The sequence below is a fragment of the Mirounga angustirostris genome, unplaced genomic scaffold (genome assembly GCF_029215605.1).
Source record: "Mirounga angustirostris isolate CCGP_5_RB_7025 unplaced genomic scaffold, mMirAng1.0.hap1 SCAF_4, whole genome shotgun sequence".
In the NCBI taxonomy this organism is placed as follows: Eukaryota; Metazoa; Chordata; class Mammalia; order Carnivora; family Phocidae; genus Mirounga; species Mirounga angustirostris.
The window spans coordinates 139837974-139864210 of NW_026991712.1; the positions used below are offsets into that span (position 1 = coordinate 139837974).

General features: G+C 40.1%; 1 protein-coding gene across 2 annotated transcripts; it reads right to left on the bottom strand.

Annotated features, from left to right (window-relative positions):
* On the bottom strand, positions 1–25747 carry USP1 (ubiquitin specific peptidase 1). Of its 2 annotated transcripts, XM_045897537.3 has the most exons (10): positions 25621–25747; positions 19876–19909; positions 8735–8969; positions 7268–7388; positions 6642–6746; positions 5906–6066; positions 4097–4782; positions 3238–3408; positions 2417–2618; positions 1–1512 (listed from the first exon to the last, which is right to left on the bottom strand). In XM_045897537.3, the coding sequence occupies exons 3-10, from the start codon at positions 8902–8904 to the stop codon at positions 777–779; spliced, it is 2352 nt and encodes a 783-aa protein (XP_045753493.1). In that variant the 5' UTR covers positions 8905–8969; positions 19876–19909; positions 25621–25747; the 3' UTR covers positions 1–776. The 2 variants fall into 2 exon arrangements, with proteins under 2 accessions (XP_045753493.1, XP_045753491.1); XM_045897535.3 differs by lacking the exons at positions 19876–19909; positions 25621–25747 and adding an exon at positions 11105–11882.
* Between the last annotated feature and the right edge of the window lie 490 nt (positions 25748–26237).

Consider the following 26237-nt stretch of genomic DNA (forward strand, 5'->3'; position numbering starts at 1 on the left):
TTATATACATAGTTGTTAAGCAGTTTAAATTTTATTGACCTCCCGGTTTTTAAAAAAAGTTAATTTTAAGGTCACACCTCTAAATTTGATATACTATATACAGATCGTGCAGAATATGACTATGAAGAGATACAAATTAGTCCATGCCCAAAAAGATTTACTAGAATACAGAATCATTTTCATAAATACATATAAAATTGTTGTGAAGATAGAAGAGGACTGGCTGTCCAGGTTTTCTGAGACACTTTTCAAAGTGATTCAAGGCACAAAGTGTAGACTACTGTGAATACACACATATTCCAGACTTTGTGCCTCTAAATACAGCCCATTAAAGATTTGGCTTCATGACTTACAAAACTAAATGTACTGAAATGAGATTCTGCTTTTTAGCTGAAAAACCACAGGACCTATAAACATCATATAGATAATTACTCCAAAATATGGAGATACAAATACAAGCACTTTATTTTAAAAAGCAAACACAAAAGATAGGTGTAAATTCAAAAGTGTTTAAACGCTTCCCATTTGAGTAATTCAATTAAGAACCTATGCAGGTTTGTTCCCAGAAGCTAATGCATCACTAGTCTCTACTATGGGAAATGAATTCTAAAAATTACCATGGTTTTCAGTAATTCAAATGTCACTATTTATATAAAAACCTAGAGAGACCAATAATATCCAATAGCTTCAAAAGATAAGCTAGACTCTTTGATGTAATCAACTTTACCAGCTTTTGTCCAGGTCTGTTTAATATATACATAAGGAAAATACTCACTCTATAATTTCTTATAAAATAGCAAATAAGGAGTAGATGTAGGAGATGTAGAAGGGGAAAGAGAATTCAGAAAGTCCTTCTCTTCTGTAACTTTCACTTCAGAATCATCAAAAAGTAACCACTTCCCCTCATACTCCTTTAAGCTTTGCACTACGTATGAAATTTTGTTCTCAAATCCACTAAAGTTAATGCCTGTTTGGTCACTGGATTCCTTGTTTGCATCAAATTCATGGGTCCCATTAGTATTGTTAGTCTCAGAATTTCTATTTTCAGCAAATGCTGTACTGGCAACTTTATCGGGATTAGATGCTTTGTTGTATAGCTCATAATCTGCTTTGCTCTTTTGTCCTCCAAGAAGTCCAATAGCTTCTACATTTTTTTTGTTCAAAACTTTACTTGGCTGTGTATTTCCACTGACTCTAATTGACACTTCTTCATCATCATAATTTTCAACCACACCCCTTGCTTCCTCCTCATTCAGTGGTTCTGGCTTACCTATTTCACACATTTGGTCGATCACAAAATTTCCCTTATCTAGTTCTAAACTGTTAAGGTCGGTGACTTTAACAGAAGCAGTGTAGTGCCCACTACTGATGGTGATGCCACTGTGCATCACAACCGCAAATAAGCCATAGCTGTCGTTGGTTGGCTTTGTGCTCCATTCTTCTAGTGACAGTTTAAGAGGTGTCAGTAAAGGAGTGTTGATCTTGGAAAGTCCACCACCATAACAATCAAACCTTTGGAAGGAAAAAAAAAAAGGGGTTTTCTGCAATTCCACTTTACATATATTCAGTTTTACCCCCAAATGTGAAACCAAGTAGAAGTCTGAATGACCCTTAATATTTAGTGCTTATATAAACATAAAAACCAGACTCTAATTTTGTATACTTATGTATACAAAGAAAAAATACTGAAGTGCTAATATTCACCTGTTTCTGTGAAGGATATATGGCATTCTCCCTTTCATTTTCTCTACTTTCCTAATTTTGTACAATGAGAAGATCCGTTTTTAAATGCCATTTAACTTCAAAACCTTTTACATTTTAGTTAAGTAATTTTAATGTGAAGGCTTTCTCTACCAGGATTTGGGGAGCAAAGGAAATGTCCACTGAAAGAAAGCACTGTGTGTCATCTTCAGGCATAATAAAGTGTGTAGAGAACTACTGGAAAGCCCTCATGGTAATTTCAAACAATTCATTTACATGTATACATGTCACAAAGGTACTTAAATTTTCAACGAGAAGAATCTCTCATTCTTCCAAGAACTAGTTTGACTCCTGGTTACCTTGAAAATGAAATAATTCTGCCTTTTTCTCCCCTAAAAAAAAAAAATCTCAATGTATATAAAAATCTCTTTGCTTGCTTTAATCAATTCAACTTGAAACTGTTTCTAATAAGGAATGAAGATTAAAAGATGTGGGAAGAAATCCTAGAATCTGTATTCAATCCAAAAGGATTTAAATTGATGCATTTTTACAAGAAAACTGTTAAAAAGAGAACAGACTTTTCTAAGGTAATCTTTATAAATTCATTTCAGTAGTTTATATTATGCTATTACGCTATTTTACTATTAGAATATTTTGAACAAAACTTCTTATAGAGCTTATTTTTTTTCATGTAGCTTTTATTTATAATACTCACTCCAAGCCACTAGCAGCAAAGCACTTCAAATGAATAGTTATAACTTCAGGCATTTTGTCAAACAAAAGACTTCGTTCGGCTTCAGTGTAATGATGGCAATTTTCACAGAAATATTTATCTTCTCCTACAATCCTCTCCACTGAAGCAAACTGTGAAATTGCCCATCTCAGGGTCTTCATTTCTGTTTTTGGCTCTGGAGAAACTACATAAGAGAATTCCTTTCACTCACAAATGAAAAACCTCTCAGACATTTAAAATTAAACAAGGTCCATGTTCAAAATTAACATGCAATTTCAATTGACTAATCCTTCCCAAATAGTAAAAACATTCCTTTGAGTTTCAGAAACTTTTAAGTTCATCCTCAACAGTATACGTATCTTTTAAATATTTGTATTTGGGCAGCCAAAAAGTATTTAGGTGACAGGACGGCAAAATGAAGATAACCTACTCTGAGTGTTAAGACAGACTTTAGTTTAGCTATTAATTTCCAGTATCTGAAGAGGTAAGCCAGTCTCGTGATCACTTTAAACGGTGGCTCAAAGATGTAACTCTAAGACTGAGACACCCACCAGTTATTAAAGTGTTTAGTTTTCCCTTTTTCTCCACTGTATACATTAAAATAAAGATGCCACAATTTTCCAAATGCTAACTATTAACAAGTGAATCTATAGGAGCAGAAAAATTTTATTATACCAGAGACTAAAAGCCAGCTCTTTTTTCTCAATAATTATGTCAAACTACTATTAGACTGTGTTTCGTTGAAGAAAACTACTTATTCCACGGTCCACACAAAGTCCATACAAGACTCCAATTCTGCTTACTTTCAGAACTCTCCTCTACTTTGGAAAGCTCATCTTCTTGTACTGGTACACTGATGTCCTGAAAATCTTCTCTTCTTTCTGTTAAACTTTCACATTCTAAGCAACGAGTCCTTAATACCAGCTGACCTTGAAATAATTTCTCTACTAGCTCAAAACCAATTTGCTCTGCACCTAAAAAAAAAAGGAAAACTTTTCAGCATAGCCCACATAACCAATAGTTCATTTACAGTGTATCATGAGTAAAAGGTTAATTTTTACATCTAAACTTGCTTATTAGCATTAAGAGGTATCTTACTCATGACCCATAAATTCCCTGTAGAGATAGTTTTGAATATGAATTACTGTTGTCTCTAAGAAAGAAAGTCACAATTATGTCATTTTTACTCCCTTCCCAAAGACATTCCTATAGGAATAACCCCCAAATAAGTATGACACTGTTGGTAAAACCATTAACCACGTCAATACTATACATTTTGTCTGAGATCTGGACAAAACTAGGTAGAAATCCAGTTCAAGAACAGTGTACCTACTTAGTTCTCTAAAAATGTATTTCATTAAATGTAATTTCTTGAGTTTATTGTCAAGTACTGCTTTCAAAAGGTTAAAATAATTCTCCATTAAAATGTATTGAACTCCCCTTATTTATAAACCATAAATTAACATTACATTAACATCACCTTAAGATTAATGAGATTTATACACACACATCTAAGCACAGTGTTTGAAACACCACAGTTCATGTTAAAATTTTCTCTTAAAACTCGAAGTACATTTATATTGTACACGTATCTAAGAACATTACAGTTCTGCAGCTGTTAATCCTCCTACCTATCAAAGTCTAAGAATAAATTATACTGACCTTTGTTTATGGGCTTAACTTCATTAACGGGCTTAACATTATTCCCTGGAGACTCAAGTTCACAACCATTAGTTGTGTTATCATTTTCACACTTCCCCCAGTCCTCTTCAAGATCATATTCATTTTCTTTCGACTGTCCTTTGGATCCCTGGTTTGTTGTTATTTTCCCCAGACTACAGAATTTAGAAAGAATGCTGGGTTGCTTAGTTGCAGGCTTCAACCAATTTATTTTAACTCTTGATTTCTTTTGTGAGGGTCTTGCACCTTCATTTTCAGAAACATACTTGGGGATTATTTTAGAAGGAATCTCTAACGTATCACCTGTAGCTTTCCTTTTTGATCTGGTTTGTCTCTGGTTCTCTTCCAATGACTGGTGTTCCTTGGATACTTTAACTTTTTTCTTCATGTTACCAAATTCAATGTCATTTTTTCTTTTCCCATTTCCTTTTGGGAGTTTTTCTTTATAGTCTTCAGAATGCCTCAGGTTGTCCATCTCTATGCTGTTAATACCACTCACTTCCTCTTTCTGATGAGGTTTTTCTTCTACCTTAGTAGATAATTCTACCACATTTTTTACTTCTTCTTTTTTTAGGAGTTGGCATGTTTCTTGAATGTTTCCCAAAATACACTGTAATACTTCCTGTGCATCATGCTGTAGATATCCTTCATACATAGGGTTGAGTTCCCTATAAATAAAAATTTCCATTTCATCTATTCTAGTTTTAAAGATAGAATACAAAAACCCTTTCTATAGAGAAATTGATTCCTTTAGAGAGAGAGCATAAATTATTTTAAAAATCTAAAAACATTTATTCAACTAATTTGAAACTTCTTACCTAAACTTGTAACTAAAAGTAAAAACAAATTTTACCTCATATTCATTATCACAAATACTTTCATCCTCTTCTAAATACCAGTAACATTAGTATATATATTTTACCATGTACCAGGTTTTATTCAAGATGCTTTTTATGTTAGATATATAACATAATTTGAATAATCCTATCAGGTAAGTACTATTATTACCCTGATTTACAGATAAGGTAGCTTGCTCAAAGCTAAGATTCAAACCTGCTCTTGGCCCCCATGCTACACTACACTTACGCTCATCAACAAACACAGAACAGTGTATTTACACCCAACATGAGGCTCAAACTCACAACCCCCAGAGTAAGAGCTGCATACTCTACCAACTGAGCCAGCCAGGTTCGCCAGCCAGGTTCCCCACCCTAGGTCTATTCTTAAATAACTTTTTAAAGATTTACCCTATAACATATTAGATAAAGCTATTTTATATATTGAAGTTTCATTTAAGACAATACAAAGAAATCTAATCCAGCTAACTAATAGTTCTGCAAGCACATACAACAAAACTAGAATACTTGCAATTTACAGTTCTTACGCATAATATATTTTGAATAAAAACCTATAATTCCTAATCTGAAATTTCTTAGGACCAAATGTATTTGAGAAATTCAGTAATTTTCAGATCAAAAATATGGCACTTGTACTATCCCATAATTAAACATACTACTATTTCTACAGAAAAATGTATGAATATTCACATTATAAATAAAAATGAATAGACTATAAAAAGCCTCATACCGATTCAGATCTAATGAATTTATTAGTACCAAACTTACCAAAGAAATGTCTAATTTCCAGAGCCTCTGGGATACTAGGGACTGTAGATCTGTAGTTTCTGTTTTCTTTGCCCTTTATTCCCCCTATTTGTTCACATATCACTCTCCTCCAAAGAGAGCAATGAGTTGCTAAGCTGGAATCCTAAAATTATATGAAAGGCTATACCTGAGTGTGTTAAGCAGTCGCCTTGGCTGAGTAGCAAGTTCATCAGTGTATTTCTCTGGATTTAAGAGAAAGCTAGCCTGAAGCTGTTCAACTGAAATGATCAAGGACTGTAAGCTGCATATTAGTTCATAACTTGCCAAAGAATCTTCTTTGCAATTTCCCTGTCAAAAAAGAAACCCACACACCATTAAACAAATTAAGTACATTCCCTCTTTTCTTTTTCTCACTAGACAATACTAGCTTTGCTAAATTTAATTTCATTATTATAACACTAATTTTATGGAGGTATACAAATAAACTAAAAAATTTTAAGAGTATTTTTTCATTACTTTCTACTTGGAAGAGAATGGTTTTCTGATTGTGTAAGTCAAAGTTTTCTTTATATTTAAATTTTAAAAGTGAGTACTGGAAAACAATAGATAAGTAGCAGATGGTATAATGGTATGATAAACTGACTCTGGCATATAAATGACAATGCTTATTGGTAAGCAATAAATTAGAGGGCAGGAGAAGACACTGTAAAAGGTGATAATGTATTTAGCTAACCTACAAAAATGGAAAAAAAAATGCCTTTCTGAAAACACAGGATACTGAGAAATTTCTCAGTTATAGTTTAACAGAGAAATAATCTGTTATCCTCCTCCCAAATCCTCTGTGTATCTATTACTTTCTCATTTCTAAGCAAGTGAATTTCCATGACTATACTTTTTATATATGTTGTTGTTTTATTTTTTACCTTATCTTTTTGATTGGTTTCATCTTTTAGGGCTTCTTTCTTCCTTGAAATAATGTTAAATAAGTGCTTCACTCCAGATTTAAAACCAGGACAAAAATATAATACCTATAAAAAGTAAGAATGTCTGAGTGTTTATCTACATTTTTTGTAGAGCACTTTTAAATGCATTAAAATTCTGAGATTAGTATTAGATCAAAAATTGTTTTCTATTTCATCATACTAGCCCACTGTCTTCCCTCAGTGGCAGCAAAGCACTGAGGCTGGGCACATATTGCTAAGACTTATGGTTAGAAGGGTACAACATAAAGCAGAGTTCCAAAGGTTAAAATTCATGTCACCACTGCACTAGGAATCAAGCAGAAAAACTAAGGGTTTGGCATCTTCCAATTAACCAAAGTCAGTTCAATTTTGTTATTCCCATTTTATTTAACATATCACTTTCTCTCACCCCAAAGGAAGCTGGTAACATACAGAATCATTACTTTAGTCCATTCTAGTTTATTTACAAACAAAGGCAAAGACGTATGGACAATTATCCCAATAATCTGAAATTCTCAGAACACATTAAATGTGACATCATGCTTTGCCTACTGAAGCTTTATTATATAGCAAAGTCATCAATTTACCTGAAGTATACTATTAAGATAACAAGTATTGCCGAGATTATTCAGTCCCACAAATGGTAACAAGTTTTCTCTCTTCTCACAGTTTATAGGTGAGGACTGTGCTGCAGGAACAACTTGATCACTATTAAGTATAGAGCAGAGAGAGGTTTTATGAAGTGTAGTATCTTAAAGTAGAAATTATACCTCCTAAGATTTAGCTTTTTCCAAAAGTTGTATGAACTGAAAAGCATATGGACTTTATTTAGGTGACACTTGAGAAGAAATCTGTACAGGTGTGAAAATTGCTACATACCCAGAATAAAAGTTTTACAAGCACTTTAAAAATATTATACACAACAAGCCTCTAAACAATTCCATCATGAAGCTGTTAATCCCATTTTAGAGCATAGAAAATTGAACTGGTACTGTGATTAATAAACCCTACATGACATTTTTTTTTTTAAGATTTTATTTATTTATTTGAGAGAGAGAGAGAATGAGAGAGAGCACATGAGAGGGGAGAGGGTCAGAGGGAGAAGCAGACTCCCTGCCGAGCAGGGAGCCCAATGTGGGACTCGATCCAGCGACTCCAGGAGCATGACCAAGGCAGTCGCTTAACCAACTGAGCCACCCAGGCGCCCCCCTACATGACATTTTTAAAAGCAGTCTCTCAATAAAAACCTGGGAATACGCTATGATGGTATCTAGGAGAGGCTGTACTACCTAAGAAATCAGGCTCTGCTAAGATTAAAAGGAAAGAGTCTATAAAGAGAATTAGTTGTCCTTCACTTTAAAATGAACTGTTCAAGTTTGTAATTCTTTTACCTTACTTTAACAAGTAGTAGGTCCTCAACAGCATTTTTATTTATTTTACAGCTGCCACTTACTACTCTGGCACCTCAAAGTGTTTTAAACATAAGATTCACATCTCCTAAACTGATTATTGGTAAATATTAGGAAATTACACGAGACCAAATCCAGTTTAGTCATACAGCAGTGCACCTTTTTGTTGAATAGCGACCTAGTGTAGACTACAACTAGAACAGTATTAAAATATTCCATTTTGTTCAGATCTGAGTCACTGAAGGATTTACTTGCATCAAAGCATTTCCTATTTTTAGGTTTATCTTAAGTTGGCAACATACAACAGGTTTGGTAATTCATACATATTAGGTATGACTATAAAATTTAAATATCTCAAGAACTGTCAAGTCTTCTGAACCACCCAAAAGAAAAAAAAAAATCACGTTATTTCTTTACCCTTTACACAGAATGTGTTATACTACGAACAAATTTGAACTGAAAAATAATTTTAGCCAATAAATATTTCTCCAAGTTAATCTAATTGGCTAATAGGTTTGTCTCACTACTGTGTTTTGCCTGCATAGACTATCAAGTCAGAATGTCTGGAGATATCAAAGTTCACTGCTTCTTCACTGATACGGAATTCTTAAAATACAGAAATATACTTAAAAATAACATACATACATTTCAGATCCTCTATATTCAGAAGCCTTTTCTTCATTTTCTTGAGAATCCGTGAAATCCAAGGCTCTCTTAGTTTCCTTTTTCTGAAAAAACTTCAAGGAAAGTCTGTTTTTCTTTGATGGGCTACCTCTTGAAAGCCCATTACTTTCACTAGGTATGACACCAGGCATTTTCTCTTCAAATCCCCAGGAGTTGACAAGAATTTATACAAGGATGTTGTAATCACCAATCATATCTGTTAATCGCAGAGAAAAGGTTTCATTACTTTTCAGTTATCTGCTGTAGGCAATAAAATCATTAATTTTGAAAATTTACCAAGGAATGGAATTAATTAGAACTTTGCATTTGAAAACCCAATGCTTGGCCAGTAACAGGCACGCGATGCTTATTGCTTAAATGAAGGAGCTTGCCATTTGTCTTTAACTTTCTTAACAAAAATTATCAGATACTGAACTTTCATTAGTCTGTTGGATTAAGAGCCACATCACGAAATATCCCCATTTTAGTACACCTACAGTAAAGTAGTAGTGAGTAAAAAGTTAATTTTTATTTTAACTTATTCCGAAAATATTGACTGAACAACCATCTCTAATTCTTAAGTACAAGGTGAGAAAGGGATGAATGGGAAGTCAGAGTACTAGAAGTGAATGAGCCTTCCAAGGTCTTTTCTAGTTATTAATATGAATACATGAAATAAAGTCTCTAAAAAGCTGCTTTAAGGTATAATTTGCACAAGTCACCATGTTGTACATCTGAAACTAATGTAAAGTTGTGTCAACTATAGTCCCAATTAAAGTATAATTTGCATATAAGCAAAGGCACAGATCTAGTATTCAGTTACACCTAAAAACTTGAGTGAAAAGTAATGAAACATGCATGGTTGGGACAGTAAAGAACTGCCGCACTTTGTGCAGTCCAAACTGTTATGCACTAAACACAATACACTACTGATTTTCCAAACACTTTTTTAAACTATAAATTTTTTTTAATGCTGCTTAGAGTAGAAAAAGTATGATTTTGACTTTTGCAACTTTTTCCTCTTGTTAAAACTTTTGGATGAAAAAAAACCCCGCAGTACTTGTGATAGTTATTTTATACACCCATCCTATTTTCATTAAGATATCAGGGGAAAATTATCTGATTGGAATATTAGAGCACAAAAGCTCGACAGTAACTTTCAAATACAGACACATTAATAGGATGAGTAGATAATTCACTCAAACTCCATACTTACTAATAAACATTTCACTCGGCTGCCGCTGATCTGGGAATTCGCAACACTGAACTCGGTAGTGAAACCACATTTTTGAGACTCAACTCAGAAGTAACTAGAAAGTTGACCAGTTTCCCCATCCCCCTCTCCAACTCAATTTACCCTCCAAGTCACTTAATGCTACTGATGGAAAGCTATCGTGAATGATAAACCAGCCTGCGCCAATTTGTCAGGGATCTCTAAGCATTAACGATTCTTGTCAAAGGTTTTTCTTGGGAGGTAATTCTTCTAAATGATGGAAAGTGTATTCTCTAACCGGATTTAAGTACATATTAGAAAAAAATGACCGCGCAGCTGAAATAACGGATAAATCCTAAACAATAAAGCCTTTTGGCTCCCTCAAATTACTAACATTTAACATCACTGACAATATCACATTTTTACCAGCTACCGCATCTTATGCTACACCACTTCTTGCTCCTGGCTTTCCTTAAGTCTAAATCAAGTTCCGCAGAAAACATAATAAATCGAGCATTAAATGCTCTTGAACAAATGACAGTACGAACATTCAGTCTCATTAGTTTTAAGTTCTTCCCCTTACAAGACACGACTCAATTCCAATTTTTCGGGAAAAACGTAAAACAATTAAGGATAGCATCCTCCACAAAGGTTTAAAACACGTGGCCTTCTAAATACTTCTAGAAAAATTGAGAGTGCGCGATAAAATTTAGCAATTCCGGACCTGAGTGGAAACATTTTCTCCCGACCCCGCATCACTCCCGGAACGCAAAAGTGAAAAGACGAGGCTGTGCTGCCGTCCGTGCCCGTCAGACACGGCCGGGGCCCGGCGGGAGGCTGACCGGTGGCGACTCCCGCCGCACCGCAGCTCCGGGCCCCCTCGCCCGCGGAGTCGGCCTATTTATGCCCAGCCCGCACCTGCCTCCCCGAATCCCTATGGCTGCAGGAGAGGCACCCTCCCCGCCCCCCAACACAGACACAGCGGTGCCGGGAGGGCTTGGCTGGCAGCTCGGCAAGGGCGTCGCAGCGAAGGGGTCCTGGCGTCTCGCCCGCGGCGTCCCGGGGCAGTGCCCGTCGGGACCCGGCCGAACTTGCCTTGGCGCCCAGGCACGGACCCCTCCTCCCCAGGCCCTCCTTACCTGGTCATGGCCCAAAGCGAGGTCCGCGGCGGTGACGCCCCGAGTGCAGCCGGGATGGGTGTGGGTGCGACAGGTGAGACCCTGCCCGCGGCCCCCGACCCAAGGAAAAGCTGGCCGGATCGCTCTCCCTGCAGGGGAGTGACCATTCGCTCTCAAGAGCGGGAACCCGGGCTGCCGCTCGGTCCTGCCCTGCGCCGGCACCAACTACATCCCGGGAGCGGCGCCCGCCCCCGCCCGCCCCCGCCCCCGCCCCCGGATGGCAGGGAGCACCAGAAGTAGTCCCGCTCGCCAAAAGCCTGAACCGCTAGGGTCTTTCCCACTCCACCACCGAGGGGAACTTGGCGCGTTTTCCTCACTCTCAGGACCCCCGTGTTTTAGCCTCCGCCCGCGCCAGCACTGCGATTGGAGGTGGCGTCCTTCGAAAGTGCCGGTTCTAGTCTCCACGCTGCAGAGACGCGAAAGGCGGGAGCCGCCTCGCGACCGCCACTCGCCCCCCTGGCACGCACGGGCTCCGGAACCAGCTGGAACGGTAGTTTCCCCAAGATCCTAACGGGTTCTTCAGTTTCAAACAGCGCAGGCAGCGTCACGGGCAGCTCGCGCGGGTCCTCGCTGAGGGCGCGCGCTAGGTGCTGGAGGCCTCGCTGGCGGGCTCGAGCCTCACACCCTTTTTTTTTTTTTAACCATTCGTGCGCGCGAGTTGAGGAAAAGCGTACGGGTCGGGAGACAGGACAGGGAGAGGATGGGACGGTCTCCTTCCTCGAGAAGACGACGCTAGGTGCTCAAATCCACCAATCTGCGATAAGCAATCCCCCAAACCTTGCCCCCCCACCACCACCCAAGAGGAGCCAATCAGAAGTACCTAGACAAAAGCCAAGTGGGTGGGCGGAAGAAGGAAGTCTAGCCAATACCAAAAAGAAGAAAGGAGAACTCGGCCAATCATTGCTAGATATGCAGAGTACCCTTCAGGAGAGGTCCCCTCCTTCCGCTCTCATTGGCTTTCGAGTGCGCGCTTTCGCCGCCGACTGTTAAATCTGGCTCCGCGTTTTGTGAATCCTCGACGATGGGACGCCTCCGAGGGTGCGGTTTCCGGACTGAGGCCCTCACAATAAGTCCCGCCCCTTTCTTGCGCACGCACTCGGGCGGGGTTACTAGGGAGACTGGTTTCGGAAAATGGCTGACGGGTTTGCTTGGTGCTCGGCTTTCTGATTGGAATTGCAGTCGCGGCCCCACAGCCCGCCAACAGAAACCAGCGCGGTCCTGGATAACAGCGAATTCTCAACCGTATACTGCAGCGCTGAGGCTTCTTCCATGGCCCTTCATGCCTCAGTTTCTTCTGTTTACCCGTTTCCCTTCCCGGCCAAACAAGGAAAAGAGCATTTTAAGGCCCAGCTCTGGCCTGGGGAGCTAGAAAGGGTTTCTTCGCGAGCCCTTACTAGAGCTCAAATGCGGCGAGGCAGGCCTTACCTGGTTTGTTTCCTTTTGTTGTTATGCTTACTTTAGTGAGGTGACCTCACAAAGCAAGTGATGGAGTTAAGCAGGATAAGTTCGGTCCAAATTCATTTAATCAAGCATGATTTGGGGTGCCTACTATGGTGCCAGGCTTGCATTTTTCAAGGCGCTAGGGATACGGTGTGAATGAAATACATTTCCTGCTCCATAGGAGCTTTACATTTAGAGAGGGCGGAAGTTAAACTAAAATAGGAAATAATGAGTGGTAGGGAAAGGAGATAAAGAGTGGGCTGTTCTAGATATGATAGTCTGGAAAGACCTCTTTGAGTTGACATTTGAGCAGAGAGCTGAATGAAAGAGTGAAGCTTGGAGGAATCTCAGGGAAGAATAAATCAGGCAAAGAGAACCGCAAATTTAAAAGTCCTCAAGCTTAATGTGCTCGGCGTTCTGGACAGAAGCAAGGAGGCGAGGCTGCTTAGAGCACATTGAGCCTAGATGTGATGATTGTGGGAAATGAGGTTAACATCAGCAGGGCTCTGATTAAGTAGGGTAAGGAAATGGAAGTCGTTGGATGGTTTTGAGCTGGGGAGTGACATAATTTGTAAAGTGACTGCTTGTGGTGGATGGACTGTTGACCTTCAAAAGTGCAAACTGGAAGGTTGGCTAGGAGACTGTTCCAGATGCCCAGGAAATAAATTATTTGGCTTAGAATAAGTGGTAGCAGTGGAAATGTTGAGAACTGGTAGGATTCAGGATATATTTTGAAGTAGAGCCAACAGGATCTACTGATGGGTTGTAATAAAAAGAGACCAAAATGACAAGGATTATTTTTCCCCCAAAGCAACTGGATAGTGGTTGGTCCTTGCTGAAATGGGAAATATTAGGGTACTAGTGGGTCTGTTGTGAGGGACTATTGTTCTTGCACACTATAGCAGATGCCTACTTTACATACAGAGAAGTTGAGCCAACAGATAGCAAGTTTGGAGCTGGCGGGGGAGGGGGAAATTTGGATCAGGGGATATAAATTTAGGAGTCACCAAATGGTATTTAAGACCACAAGACTGGAAGAAATCACCTAGAGTGGAAATCTATCCTAAAAACTCTGCAGGGCATTGATGACCTCTTCTCTTGTCAAGCCAAGAATCCTAAATCCAGATAACTGCCTCTTAATTTACTCCCCTTAGAATCAATACCCTTAAAAAAAAAAAAAGAATCAATACCCTTCCCAAATACTCATTTTAAGAGTGAGACTTTAAAGCTCCTAATCACTGGATTTTTACAAATAACAGTATGACACACACAGCGACTCTGAACTGCCTAAAGAGAAATTAATGCTATCACTTGGTAAAATAAGCTCAAAGCTAGGGTGTGAGCTACTTTCAAGGGATTAATAATTCCTATTTGGGAGCAGAAAAGAAAGCACCCCACCTCATTTTGAAGCCAGTATAATGTTGATCACCAAAATAGACAAGGACAGAACTGGAAATATTATAGGTCAGTCCCTTAGTTTGCCATTGTTTATCATGTCCTGGAGTGTTTCATTCTCCAGTACTAGCAGAATCATTGCTGCTTTCAAACTCTACCAGGACAGATAACCAATTCTAGTTTCCTATTATAATTTTCCTAATTCTAGTTCCCTTATCTTAATTGAAATCCTATTGTCTGCAGCCACCATTCTTCCTCTACAATTTATAATATCAGTCAAGGTTCAGTTGAAGAGAATAGAATCCATTCCCCTGGTATAAGCACAAAGAGTATTGAATACTTGGGAGTGTTGATTAAATAGACTCTTAAGATTAGTTTTTCAGGAGTGAGTCCCAAAGTCTTCACAGACCAGGCCACCAAGGGAGCAATGACTTTCTACAATCAGGAAATGAAGACTCCTGAACTATATTGCTCCTGCATATACCTAGGAACCACAACCATCAGAGCGCTGCTTGTGTGGCCAATTCCAGAACCACACTATACCCACTGTGATCTGCTCTAGTACAATACATGTCTTCAGTCCTGAATGTTAGGGCCCACGGTACTAGTGGCTAGATATTGACGCCTCTGCTAATGCTGTTCAGAAATACCAAACACCTCCACAACTGTGCTTGTCGGTAGCGACACTGGAAGCCCATGAATGTATATCAGGCTTGATGTATCTGGCAATATAATTCATGCAAAAATGTAAAAGGTCTCTGATCCTTTTGTTTTCACTCAGTTCTATGTAGGAGAAATTACAGCTGTAGTTCTTGCCAAGATAGAATTTTTAAGCCCAGGGCGCCTGGGTGGCTCAGTTGGTTAAGCGACTGCCTTCGGCTCAGGTCATGATCCTGGAGTCCCGGGATCGAGTCCCGCATCGGGCTCCCTGCTCGGCAGGGAGTCTGCTTCTCCCTCTGACCATCCTCCCTCTCATGCTCTCTGTCTCTCATTCTCTCTGCCTCAAATAAATAAATAAAATCTTTAAAAAAAAAAAAAAGAATTTTTAAGCCCAAAGACTCTTATTTCCTAGCTTCCATGTGCTGCTCAACTACCTTACTCTTAATGACAGCTACCTTGGGGGCATCTGAAACAATGGGATTTTACAGGTTGACAGCATTCTTTTAAAAAAAAAAAAGTATTTGAAAGAGAGAGAGAGCAGAGGGAGGGGCAGAGGGAGAGAATCTTCAAGCAGACTCCCTGCTGAGCAGGGAGCCTGACGCGGGTCTCAAGCTCACCACCCTGAGATCAGGACCTGAGCCAAAATCAAGAGTCGGATGCTCAACAGACTGAGCCACCCAGGCGCCCCAGGTTGACAGCATTCTTAATCCATTTTTGTCAGCCTCGTATGGCTGAACAGCAGGCATATTTCCTTCCAAGGCTTTTGTTCACAGGCAGTTTCTGTGTGCTTTGATTTAAAGGGTTTTTCAGCCCTTCCAAATTATGGAACTCTTAATACACTTAGATTGTAGACAGAATTCCCCTCTTAGCAAAGCTATATACCTTTCCATCCCTACTTGCAGATTGACTAGTTCTCGCCTGAGTTAATCAAAGAACTGTGCTAAAACTGGTGAAAATTTAAAGCCAGCAAATACCAAGTTCATACATTTTTCCAATTATTTCCCTTCATGCCACAAATATCTTGCAACTGGACAACAAGGGTCTCCAGTTTTCCATGTTGCAGTATCTGAGTCTCTACCACGCACTGCCCAAATGCTTCCACTAAGCCAATACAACATTTATGTTAAGGCATGTTATGTGCTGTATGAGTTTATAGGAATCAAATTCTGCATCAGATAGGAATAGGTTAATCTATGAGAAACAGTATTTTTTTAAATGTCCTTAGCCAAAATGAACACATTTCTTTATCACATAAACAGAGTGGAGAGGTAGACAGTCTAGATTAGTGGTGATTCCATGACCATCAGGGACCTAATTTCCCCCATTCTCAACATGTGGCTTCTACCTTATGGTCCAGATGGCTACTTAAGTTTCAGCCATCATGTCTACATTCTAATAAGCAGAAAAGAGAAAAGGAGAAAGATGATCGTGCCTCCTCCCTTGAAGGATACTTCCTATAAGTTGTACACGCCATTCCTGTTTACAATCCAGGGGCCAGAACTAACTTTATTCTCAGTGCCTATATGTCCAATAAGGGATCATAGTATCTGAACCATGAGAGACTATGGACCTGAGAAACAGGGTTTTAGAGGGGAGGGGGGCGGGGGGATTGGTTAGCCCGGTGATGGGTATTAAGGAGGGCATGTACTGCATGGAGCACTGGGTGTTATACGAAAACAATGGATCATGGATCACTACATCAAAAACTAATGTATTGTATGGTAACTAACATAACATAATAAAATTTTTTTTAAAAAGCTAAAAAAAAAGGGATCATAATATCAAGGAAGAAGTATACAATAGATATTGGAGGACAAATACTCTCTGCTATGCTTGTACTTTCTTGACTAAATAAAAGATTTCCCCAGCTGGGGAAGCAGAAGGTTAAAAAAAAAAAGAAAAAAGAAAGAGTAAGTAGATCTTTTGGTTCTTTGCAAAAGAGAATGTGCTTGATATCTCTGTTTGCCCTAGTAGTAGATATGAAGATGCCACCCAGAACACCCTTCAAGAAAGGACTTGCTCCCAAGCTGCAGGGAGTACCTCCAGCTGTCAGTTCCATTAGTGTCTACTTCAGTTGCAGGGAGAAGCCTTGCCCAAGGTCATGCCCTTTCCAGCGCAGCTGATTTTGGGTGATTGCACAAGGCTGGAATAGAAAGACTCTGCCATTATGGCCCACCATGGGACATATGATTTGCAATATTCACTCTAGAGCTTCTGTGCAGGTAGTTCAAAGCTTTCTTGCACCCGTGGGGCGCCTGTGTGGCTCAGTTGGTTAAGCATCCAACTCTTGGTTTCAGCTCAGATGGTGATCTCAGGGTCGTGAGATCCAGCCCCATGTCGGGCTCCACGCTCAGAATCTGCTTGTTGTTTCCTTTCTCTCTCTCTCTCCCTCTCCCTCCCCCTCTGCCACTCCCCCTGCTCATTGCTCTCTCTTTCTAAAATAAATAAATACATCTTGAAAAAAAACCCAACTTTCTTAAACTGTACTAAAATTTGACTTCTTTCTCTGCCCAGTCCTGCTTCCTCTCCCTTCCTCCATATCTTCTATGTTCTGTCCCAGTGTCTGCTTCCCAAGAACCCTACCTATGATAAGTGATACCAGGACTGGTTGGAGAAAGCAGGCATTAAGATGGAATTTGGGAGATGGATTATGGACCACCTGGCTGGTAGCAGATGAAGCACAGACAGCCCCTGGCACAAGGTGATGGTCTAACTGGGGTGATCTATGAGGTGGAAGGGAACACTAGAGGTGTGACATATCAGGAATTTGAGACATATAGTAAAAGTAACAGTGATAAGGATAACAGAATTGGATGACTATTGCTAAGCTCCATTAGTTATAAAAAAAGAATGAACAGCTGAGGGTAGGTATTAGGCAATTTTAAGTGTGGAGAGAAAGCCAGAGCCCCTGTTCGTTGTGCACAAGAAAGCTCTCATTAGCAGCGAAGGAGTGGAGAATGACAAGCAATAAGACCAGACTTTAGAGTGGTTAAAAGATGGCTAAATGACCCAAAACGGCAGGTCTGTTGTGGCAAGGTCAGGGCCATGACTGAGAAAATCTAGCATTCCAACACATGGAGGAGACAGCTGGGTGGTGCTCCTAGAGATTTTCATTCCTCAGGCTCCTCAGATGCCTGCAATGTGGCTCTACTCACTCCTCACTCGTCTCTACCTAGAGCTATCACTTTCCTGTGCTAGAAGACTTCGCAGAGGCTTCTAACTGGAAGGCAACACGTTCCCCTCTCCCCCAGCAGACACCCCCCCCACACACACACACGCCTTCTGCCGCTAGGCCTATAATTAGGGTTAAGTCAGTTGGAAGGTACTGTGTCTAATAATGGAGGTAAAGGACTATTCCCCAAAGAAGATGTAAGACCTAGCCAGTATGTACCATCAGCAGCTTGAGGAGTAGGCATGGGACAGGATTCAGAGAGGCCTTGATCAAGGAGGTCAGACCACAAAATGGGATAGGGAAAATTCTACTGATGGTGGAGCACACATCCCGGCAAGGGCCCAAAGAGTTGGTGTGAACTCACTACTATGATGGCTCCTACGAAAGCATGAAAAAAAAACAGTGCTTTCACTAAAACTGAAATGCCAGAAGTGCTAGGACAGGTAGGTAGGACAAGAAAGGATAAAAAGGTTCAAGGAAGTAGGTGTGTTAGAATGGATGTACTATCTATAGCCAGAAGGTTATGATAATTCTGTTCTGGAGGACAGCCCAAAGGACACACCATTTATCAAGGCCATAAGAAATGCATTGGTGCAAAGGGCAGGAATATCACTAAAAAGTTTAGTAGTGGCTCTCTGCAAGTCATGGCTGAAGGTAGCAGAGGCCTCCAGAACTTGACTCACTGATAGCAATGCAGATGACAGGACCCCAAAGCAGCAAAGACCAAGTGGCAGTGCTCAACTCCCAGAAGCCAGGGTATTACAAATATTATAATGTGGACCTAACCCACACATTTATGGAAATGGTTAATAAAACATGGTATCCCTAAGGGCAAAATAGGTAGGCAGCCAACAAAGGTCCTATTTAGTTTGTATCAGCAGAAAAAAAAATCAAGCCTAGCTGACCAGGAGGCTAAAATCCCTCACTCAATAAATTCACCATTCCTTAATCCATTTTCATACCTGAGCTAGTATATAGACCTGGAATCACTGACTGAAGAGGTCCTTAGGAGGAAGGTGCTTAGGAGGAAGGAATGCTACATTTCAAGTATAAATGATAATGATTTTCCTAGTTCATCATCCCCAAAGTATCTTTGGTCATTTACCTGGGTAACTACCTTGGGGAAATGCAAATACCCAGACATGTCAAGGACTGTTAGACACAGGGTCTGAATTGACATTGATATCCAGAGACCAGAAGCATCATCATGAGCCTGTTAGAGTGGGAGCATAGAGAGGCCAGTTAATAAATGGGACCATGACAAGGTCTAGCTCAGAGTGGGTCTACTGGGTCTGTGGCCCCACCCAGTCATCATTTCCCCAGTCCCCAAATGTATAATGAGCTTCACCTATTTGGTAATTGGTACAAATCCATGGGAACCTTTGCCTGTAAAGTAAAAAGCCATCATAGTGCAGAAGGCCAAGTGGGGTTCCCTGAAATAGCTTCCCCTCCCCAGCCAAACATGGCACGGGAAGTCAAAATAATACTGTACCTCAAGAAGGGATGGCTGAAATTAGTGTCACTCTTACGAATTTAAAGGACACAAGGTGCAGATTCCCATCATAACTCCATTAAACTCACCATGTGGCCTTGCAAAAAATAGATGGCCCCTGAAAGATGCCAGCAGATTGCTGTAAAGCTCAACCAACTAGTAGGTCTGATGGCAGCTGCTATGCCAGATGCAGTATATTTGCTAAAGTACATTAATACAGCCTCAGGTATGTGGTGCACACCGTAGACTGAGTGAATGCATTCTTTTCTATCCCGATCATATGACAGGATCAGAAACAGTTGGCATTCCCATGAAACAGATAAAAGTACACATTTGCAGGGTGGCCCAGGGCTATGTTCACATTCCTGTCCTATGTCATAAAATAACCTGAAGAGCTCTGGACCTTCTGGATATCCTGAAGAACATCACATAATCTATGACATCAATGACCTCCTGCTGATTGGGCAGGATGAGCAAATTATGCTGTAACAATACCAGGAGAATTAAAAGACTAATAATGCACATGTGTGGTGGAGTGCCAAGGAAATGTGCAAAAGAAGGCTAAATCCTTACCTTCCATGTCAGGAAGTTGGTAGATAACGGCTGACTGAAAAGCAAAAAGCAGAAATATGAATGTGTTATTTAGATAAGTGGAGGTAAATACCAAAGAATCAGCTTAAAGTTGAAAGTAGTTGCCTTGAGGGAAGTAAAGCCTTGTCGGAACCATTTAACTCTTTAAATCATGTACAACTTTGAAAAAATAAAAAAACTAAAAAATATATACATATTTTTTGTTTTGTTTAAGCACTGTCAATGAATTATTTTTCTGATTTCATCCCCTGGGAAAGGTCAGAGCAAAGAGGTTCAACAGGAATAGATTATTTGAGATTGGGGTGACAATTCTTCCAACCTTCACCTGGGTGCAAGTAAAAAAAAGGCTCAGTATGTGAACCCTTGGCCTTAATCCAGCATCTTTAGTAACCACAAAAGGCAACCAACCTCAAAACAGCTAGTAAAACCACTATCCAGTAGTTAAATTTAAATAAAAGATTATTTCCACAAATTAAAGTCTGTTTAAAAGGTAAAATCCACTTGGCTTCAGGATTTTATATTTTGTTTCACAATCTAAAGCCCCAGGATAGGTGGGAGGACCTCCCATGCCTAGGAAAGGAATGCCTTGCCCCACTTCCTTAATGTTTGGTAACAATTCAGTAGAGGAATGTCCGGTAAGTGGGTGGGTGCTGAGGGGTTAGCAGGAAGTCTCATGGGCCTATTTATATTTCACGGAAGAGAGTCTTCTTTTTCTCATACCATTAAGATTCTCTTACCCTTTGTATGTTTAACCCATCCTGAAGAGAGATCTATATTTTTTCTACTCTGAATAAAATTTACTTCAATAAAGTACTACGTATTTAAAAAATAAAGCCTTATTCTTTCGAGTATTATTATGGACTCATGGCTTTTTACAGTCTTAATTTGTTTTAATTAAGTATAATTTTTATTTCCTTTTTGAAGCAAAAAAACAGTCATATTTTAACCTGTGGTGACTCCTTTTAAACAGGCTTCCAGGTCTTTCAACATTTTGAAAGCATCCTTGCGTTCAAGCAAATTCCAGGTCCATCGTTAAAAATATTTTCTTGGGCGCCTAGGTGGCTCAGTTGGTTAAGCGACTGCCTTCGGCTCAGGTCATGATCCTGGGGTCCTGGGATGGAGTGCCGCATCGGGCTCCCTGCTAGGCGGGGAGCCTGCTTCTCCCTCTGCCTCTGCCTCTCTCTCTCTCTGACTCTCATGAATAAATAAATAAAACATTAAAAAATAAATAAATAAATAAAAATTAAAAAATATATATATAAAAAATATTTTCTTACTAACTTGATGATACTATATAATACGTTGTTTTACCATACTGTATGCTTAAACCACAATATTATTAAAGGCTTATAAACCTTAATTTAAAAAAAACTTATTTAAGTATGTCATAAGTCACTGTATATTACTTTATCATTTCATTCTGGGCTTTGAAGAGAGCCCATGTATTTTTCTTTTTTTTTTTTAAATTTATTTATTTATTTGAGAGAGAGAGCATGTGCGCACATGCGCGATTGCAAGCACAGGAGCAGGGGGAGAGGCAGAGGGAGAGAATCTAAAGCGGACTCCCTGCTGAGCATGGACCACACCCCTCCAACCTGGCACAATCCCATAACCCTGAGATCATGACCTGAGCTAAAATCAGACTGAGCCAACCAGGTGCCCCCCCACCATGTATTTGCAATCAGATAAGAATATAGTTGGCTCTATCATGAGGATTGTGTGATGATTATCTTTCACCTAATTCAAATTAGATTTTGTGTAGGTCTTGGTATGTAAGCACCCCAATATGTGGCAGTCTAAAATAACAATCTTATTTCTCATGATTCTATGGCTTGGCCATGCTCCTTTGGTGGCTGCATTCAGTTGGAGGGTCACCTGGGGACTGGAATCAGTGCGGTTCACAAGTCTTCCCTCTCTCTTGGTTGCTCCTCTTCAAAGAGACAGCATGGGCTTTCTCCACAAGGCCATGGCAGCAGAGTTCCAAGGGGGCAAAACCCAGTGTGCAACGTATACCAAGCCTCTGCCTGTATCCCTCTCTTTGGTCAAAGCCAATCCCATGGCCAAACTCAAAGTCAGGCATCTTCATAAGGGCATGGATATAGGGGGAGAGGGGGGCTGAGTCACTGGGGTCATTAATGTAACAAACTACTCCAGTCTTCCTGTGAATATTATCTTAAAGTAGAAGTCCTATCACTCAGGGTGTTAACCTTAAGACATAAACCTGCCAGTTATTTCACCAGCAAGATAGTTTTGTTTTTGTTTTTGTTTTTCAGGAATAGCAGAGAATTAAAATCTGGGATAAGCAAACTAAAGCAAAACCATAGGCAAATCTGGAGAACAAAGGAATGAAACCCTTTTTTATAGAGGAAAGGTGGAACCTGGGAGGACTATTATAAGCAAAAAGTCCATTAGCGTAAACTGGGATTTTGAAGTATAGTGACTTTTCATTGGCTGACTTGTGACAGTCACTCGTTGGCTGGGCTATTGTTGGGGGAGGAAGAAAAACTTCCTTCCTTCTGCTGGGATGGAGTAAAGTTGTATCCACTTACAAGGTCCCTCTCTCTTCCTATTGGGTCTGCAATTGACAAGGAGTGCTAGTGTGTGCGTGCTCCCCTTGCTGACCTCTCAACTTCGTTCTAAATAATATTTTCTATTATTAATTTTATTTTTCCCTTTTGATCAAGATCTTTCTTTGAAAGCATCACTGATCAAGAGTCAGGTTTTCCATATTTAGTGGTTTTGTCCTTCCATGCTAGGAAGACCTTTCCTGGTTGCCATTTCCCATGTCAGAGGGAAAGTGCATAACAGTTGAAAACTACTGAAGGCCCCATTTGAGTAACAAGGAAGATTAGGGGGGAGACCTCTCAGGCACTGCCCATCTATAGTCCATATTTTATTTAGATTGTAGGCATTGGAGATCATCTCAAAGCACTGAGCGAGCATCACCTTATTGGGTATATAATTTAAAAAATTTTTGACAGGTGACAAAATACAAAACAAAATAATTATATAAAACAGAAGAAGTAACATGAAAATTCCAACTGTATGATGGTTCTAAACCAAGACTCCAGGTCTGAAAGTAGCCAAAGGGTGGTATTACAGGGACTAGTGCAGGGGATAATGAGGCCCTGAGCCTTGTAATCTTTAATTATGGGCTTGATGTCTTGAAGGGCTTCTTTATTTATAGTGTATTAATTCCGGGTGGGGGGAGCTTTTGAGGGATCTATCTGAATCTTGATGGGAAGTGTGCTGTGGATTCTGCCAATATTGATTCAGGATTTTGCCCATAAAGAGAATGGTAGCTTATCCAATAGGAACAAATGATTGGTGTCCCCAGACTCAGCTATAGCACTGTTGGAGACAGAGCAAATAAAAAAATGTTGAAGGGTCATTTAATTAATTTCCCTGGTTGACTATTTTGATTACTACTATCAAATTATAGAAATATTCCCCCCACCTTTGGAAGAAAGGAATTCTGGCATGATACTTTTCTAAGAAATCTTAGCCCAGTTAATGAATAGAGATGGAGAAACTGAGAAGAAAAGGCTGTGTCTCTCTCAAAGGGCCCAGACAAAAGGGAGTAAGTATCTGTTGAAGTTTATTAGAGACCCTTGCTGTTTGAACTGCTTTTGTATTCTGAGGAAGGGGCCTTTGTATTCTGAGGAAGGGGCCTTTGTATTCTGAGGAAGGGGAAGCTGAACACCAAATGTGTAGCGCTGGTGTCAAGACAGAGATTCATTCCCAATCTGAAGAGTGGATTCTCCAAGCTGATTAAGAAAGAGGATTGGGGGGATGCCTGGATGGCTCAATTGGCAGAGCATGCGACTCTTGATCTTGGGGTTGTAGGTTCAAGCCCCACATCGGATATAGAGAGTACTTAAAAATAAAATCTTTAAAAAAGAGAGAGAGAAAAAAAAAATTGGAAAGAGCCTCTGTAGTTCCTCAGATTCCCATCATTGGGAATTAGGACATTGGAAAGGCTGGCTAGAGGGCTGAAGGCACCTGGAGCTCTTAAGTTGGTAGCAACCTTTTCTTCCAGTGCCCTGGCTCTTTGCAACAATACCGGAAACTAGGGGAGTTTTGGTTTGTTTAGGGGACTTTGTTTGCCAGAGTTAAAAATGAAAAATTTTAGTTGTCTTTCTTTTAGGTGACTCATCTAGGATGTGAGCAAGCTAGTTTATCAAATTAACTAACTCTGGAATGAACATAGTTTCCCATTCCATCCTGGTCCTTTTAACTAAAGGAGAAAGATCCTGGTTCAGCACATTTATAAACATAGAGTTAAATGCTACCCAGGTGGATTCATCATCTAAAGGAAGACCAGAATTATTTAAAAACAATTTGGAGTCTTTTGTAATAGTTATGAACAGGTTCATCAGGATTTTGTGTGCCATCCCTAAAATTTGTTCCAATCAGGAAGCTTAGGAAAAGCTATTATAATTGCTCTGTGGAGATGTCCAGCAAGTGTTCTAGCATCTTGTCAGAAGTTAGGGGTTTATTTCTCTAAATTCCCTTCAGGATGCTCCCCTTGGGTTAGTTCCATCCAACTTTCGGCCTGGTCCTCACCAACAAGCATGTGGACTAATTGCTGAAATCTGAGAAACCAAGTTGGTAAGTCTGAATAACGTAAATTCTTCAGCAAACTTATGGGGGCCCTAGTCCAGGGGACATAAAAAACTTAACTTTATTTAGATCCTCAAGAGTTAACTTTAGAGAGACAGGTTTTAGTAGGTTCAGGAGAGGAGGAAATGCAAAGAGATTCGGAGAAAAAGAGAAGTTCAACAGAGAGAAAGAGGAAAAGGGTGCTGGAGGCAGGGCCTGAGCACAGGGCAGCCACTGTGTGTGTGTGGATGAACATGAGGGAAGGGAAAAGGCCTCAGAAGCCATTCTGACTCCTTTCAACTGTTTGTTTGCCTCAGTTAATTTAGAAATAGTATTTTGTAAAAAGGCAAACTTAGAATCCTGAAAAAATTTGGAAGCCTCAAGTTATAAATTAAAATAGGCATCCCCATTCAGTTATTTTTTTCTTGCCTTGTTTTCTTTTTTCGAAGCCATAGCCTTCTAATTCATTTTTTAATAAAACAACTTTGATGAGATGAAAAATTCCACATAATGGATGCTGGTGTCCTAAGTTACTTTTGGCTAAGTTAGTCCATTTAGTTATACATATGCATGAGGGGGCACCACAGTTTTTTTTAGACATTACACTGGCCAGGGGCGCCTGAGTGGCCCAACTCTTGGTTTCAGCTCAGGTCATGATCTCAAGGGTCATGGGATCGAGCCCAGTTTAGGGCTCCACACTCAGCAGGGAGTCTGCTTGAAAGATTCTCTCCCTCTGTCCCTCCCCCCACTTGCACTCTCTTTCTCTCTCTCTCCCCCTCAAATAAAAAAAATAAAATCTTAAAAACTGGCCAGAGTCCCAGTAAGGGCAAGTGGGGCACCCTCAAAGTATTTTGACGACTGGGATCCCATTTCTTGGAGGTTTTTCTCTAAACCTCCGTATAAATTCTTAAACAGCACAGTTTTAACAGGAACAGCCTAGTTCCAAAAGGAATCAGACCAAAGGCCAACATGGCACAGTTCCAACAGAAAGTCTGATTTTGAAAGGAGTCAGACTGAAGGTCAAATTAGTACTCAGAAAAGACAGGCCTTAAAACAGATCCCAAATAAAACCTGGAGGACTTGAACACAAAGACAGCGAAGCTCGAAACGCTAGAGAAAACTCACTCTCAAACTCCAGGGTCCGTGAGAAAGCAGTGAGTCCAACTGGTCCTCGGGTACTAGCACCAGTTTGCTCACCAGCCTTGGAGCTGTTGGGGGTCCTCTCTAGATCGCACTTCTCATCACCAAGTAATGTTAACCTGAAAAAACAAAACCACCAAGTTATTTTACCAGCAAAAATAAGTTCATTTGGGAACAGCAGAGAATTACACCCTGGCACAAGGAAACTAAGGCAAAGCCATAGGCAAGCCCGGACAACACCAAAGACCGCTCTCTTATAGGGGAGAGGGGGAAGCTGGGAGGGCTGTTATAAACAAAGTCCATTGGATTAAACTGGGAGTTCAAAGTATAGTGGCTTTTCATTGGCTGAGTTGTGACAGTTTCTCATTGGCTGGGCTGTTGCAGGGGGAGGAGGAAAAACTTTCTTCCTGGGCCCCGATAGGGTAAAGTAGTATCCAAGTGCAAGGTCTTGGGTCTGCAATCGACAAGGAGCGCTAGGGTGTGAGAGCTCCCCTTGGTCGCCTCCAGACTCCATTCTAAATGAGTTTCCTTTTATTAATTTTCACAAGGGATATATCAGACAGATGACCTAATATTGATACAGAATTTTATATGAGATTTGG

Excerpts from the sequence above, each read along its gene's own strand:
- USP1 (XM_045897537.3), bottom strand. The coding sequence starts at position 8,904 with ATGCCTGGTGTCATACCTAGTGAAAGTAATGGGCTTTCAAGAGGTAGC. Across the intron at positions 4,783-5,905 it reads CGACTGCTTAACACACTCAG|GGAACTCAACCCTATGTATG; the intron begins GTATAGCCTTTC and ends TTTTATTTATAG. Across the intron at positions 3,409-4,096 it reads AGTTAAGCCCATAAACAAAG|GTGCAGAGCAAATTGGTTTT; the intron begins GTCAGTATAATT and ends TTTTTTTTTTAG.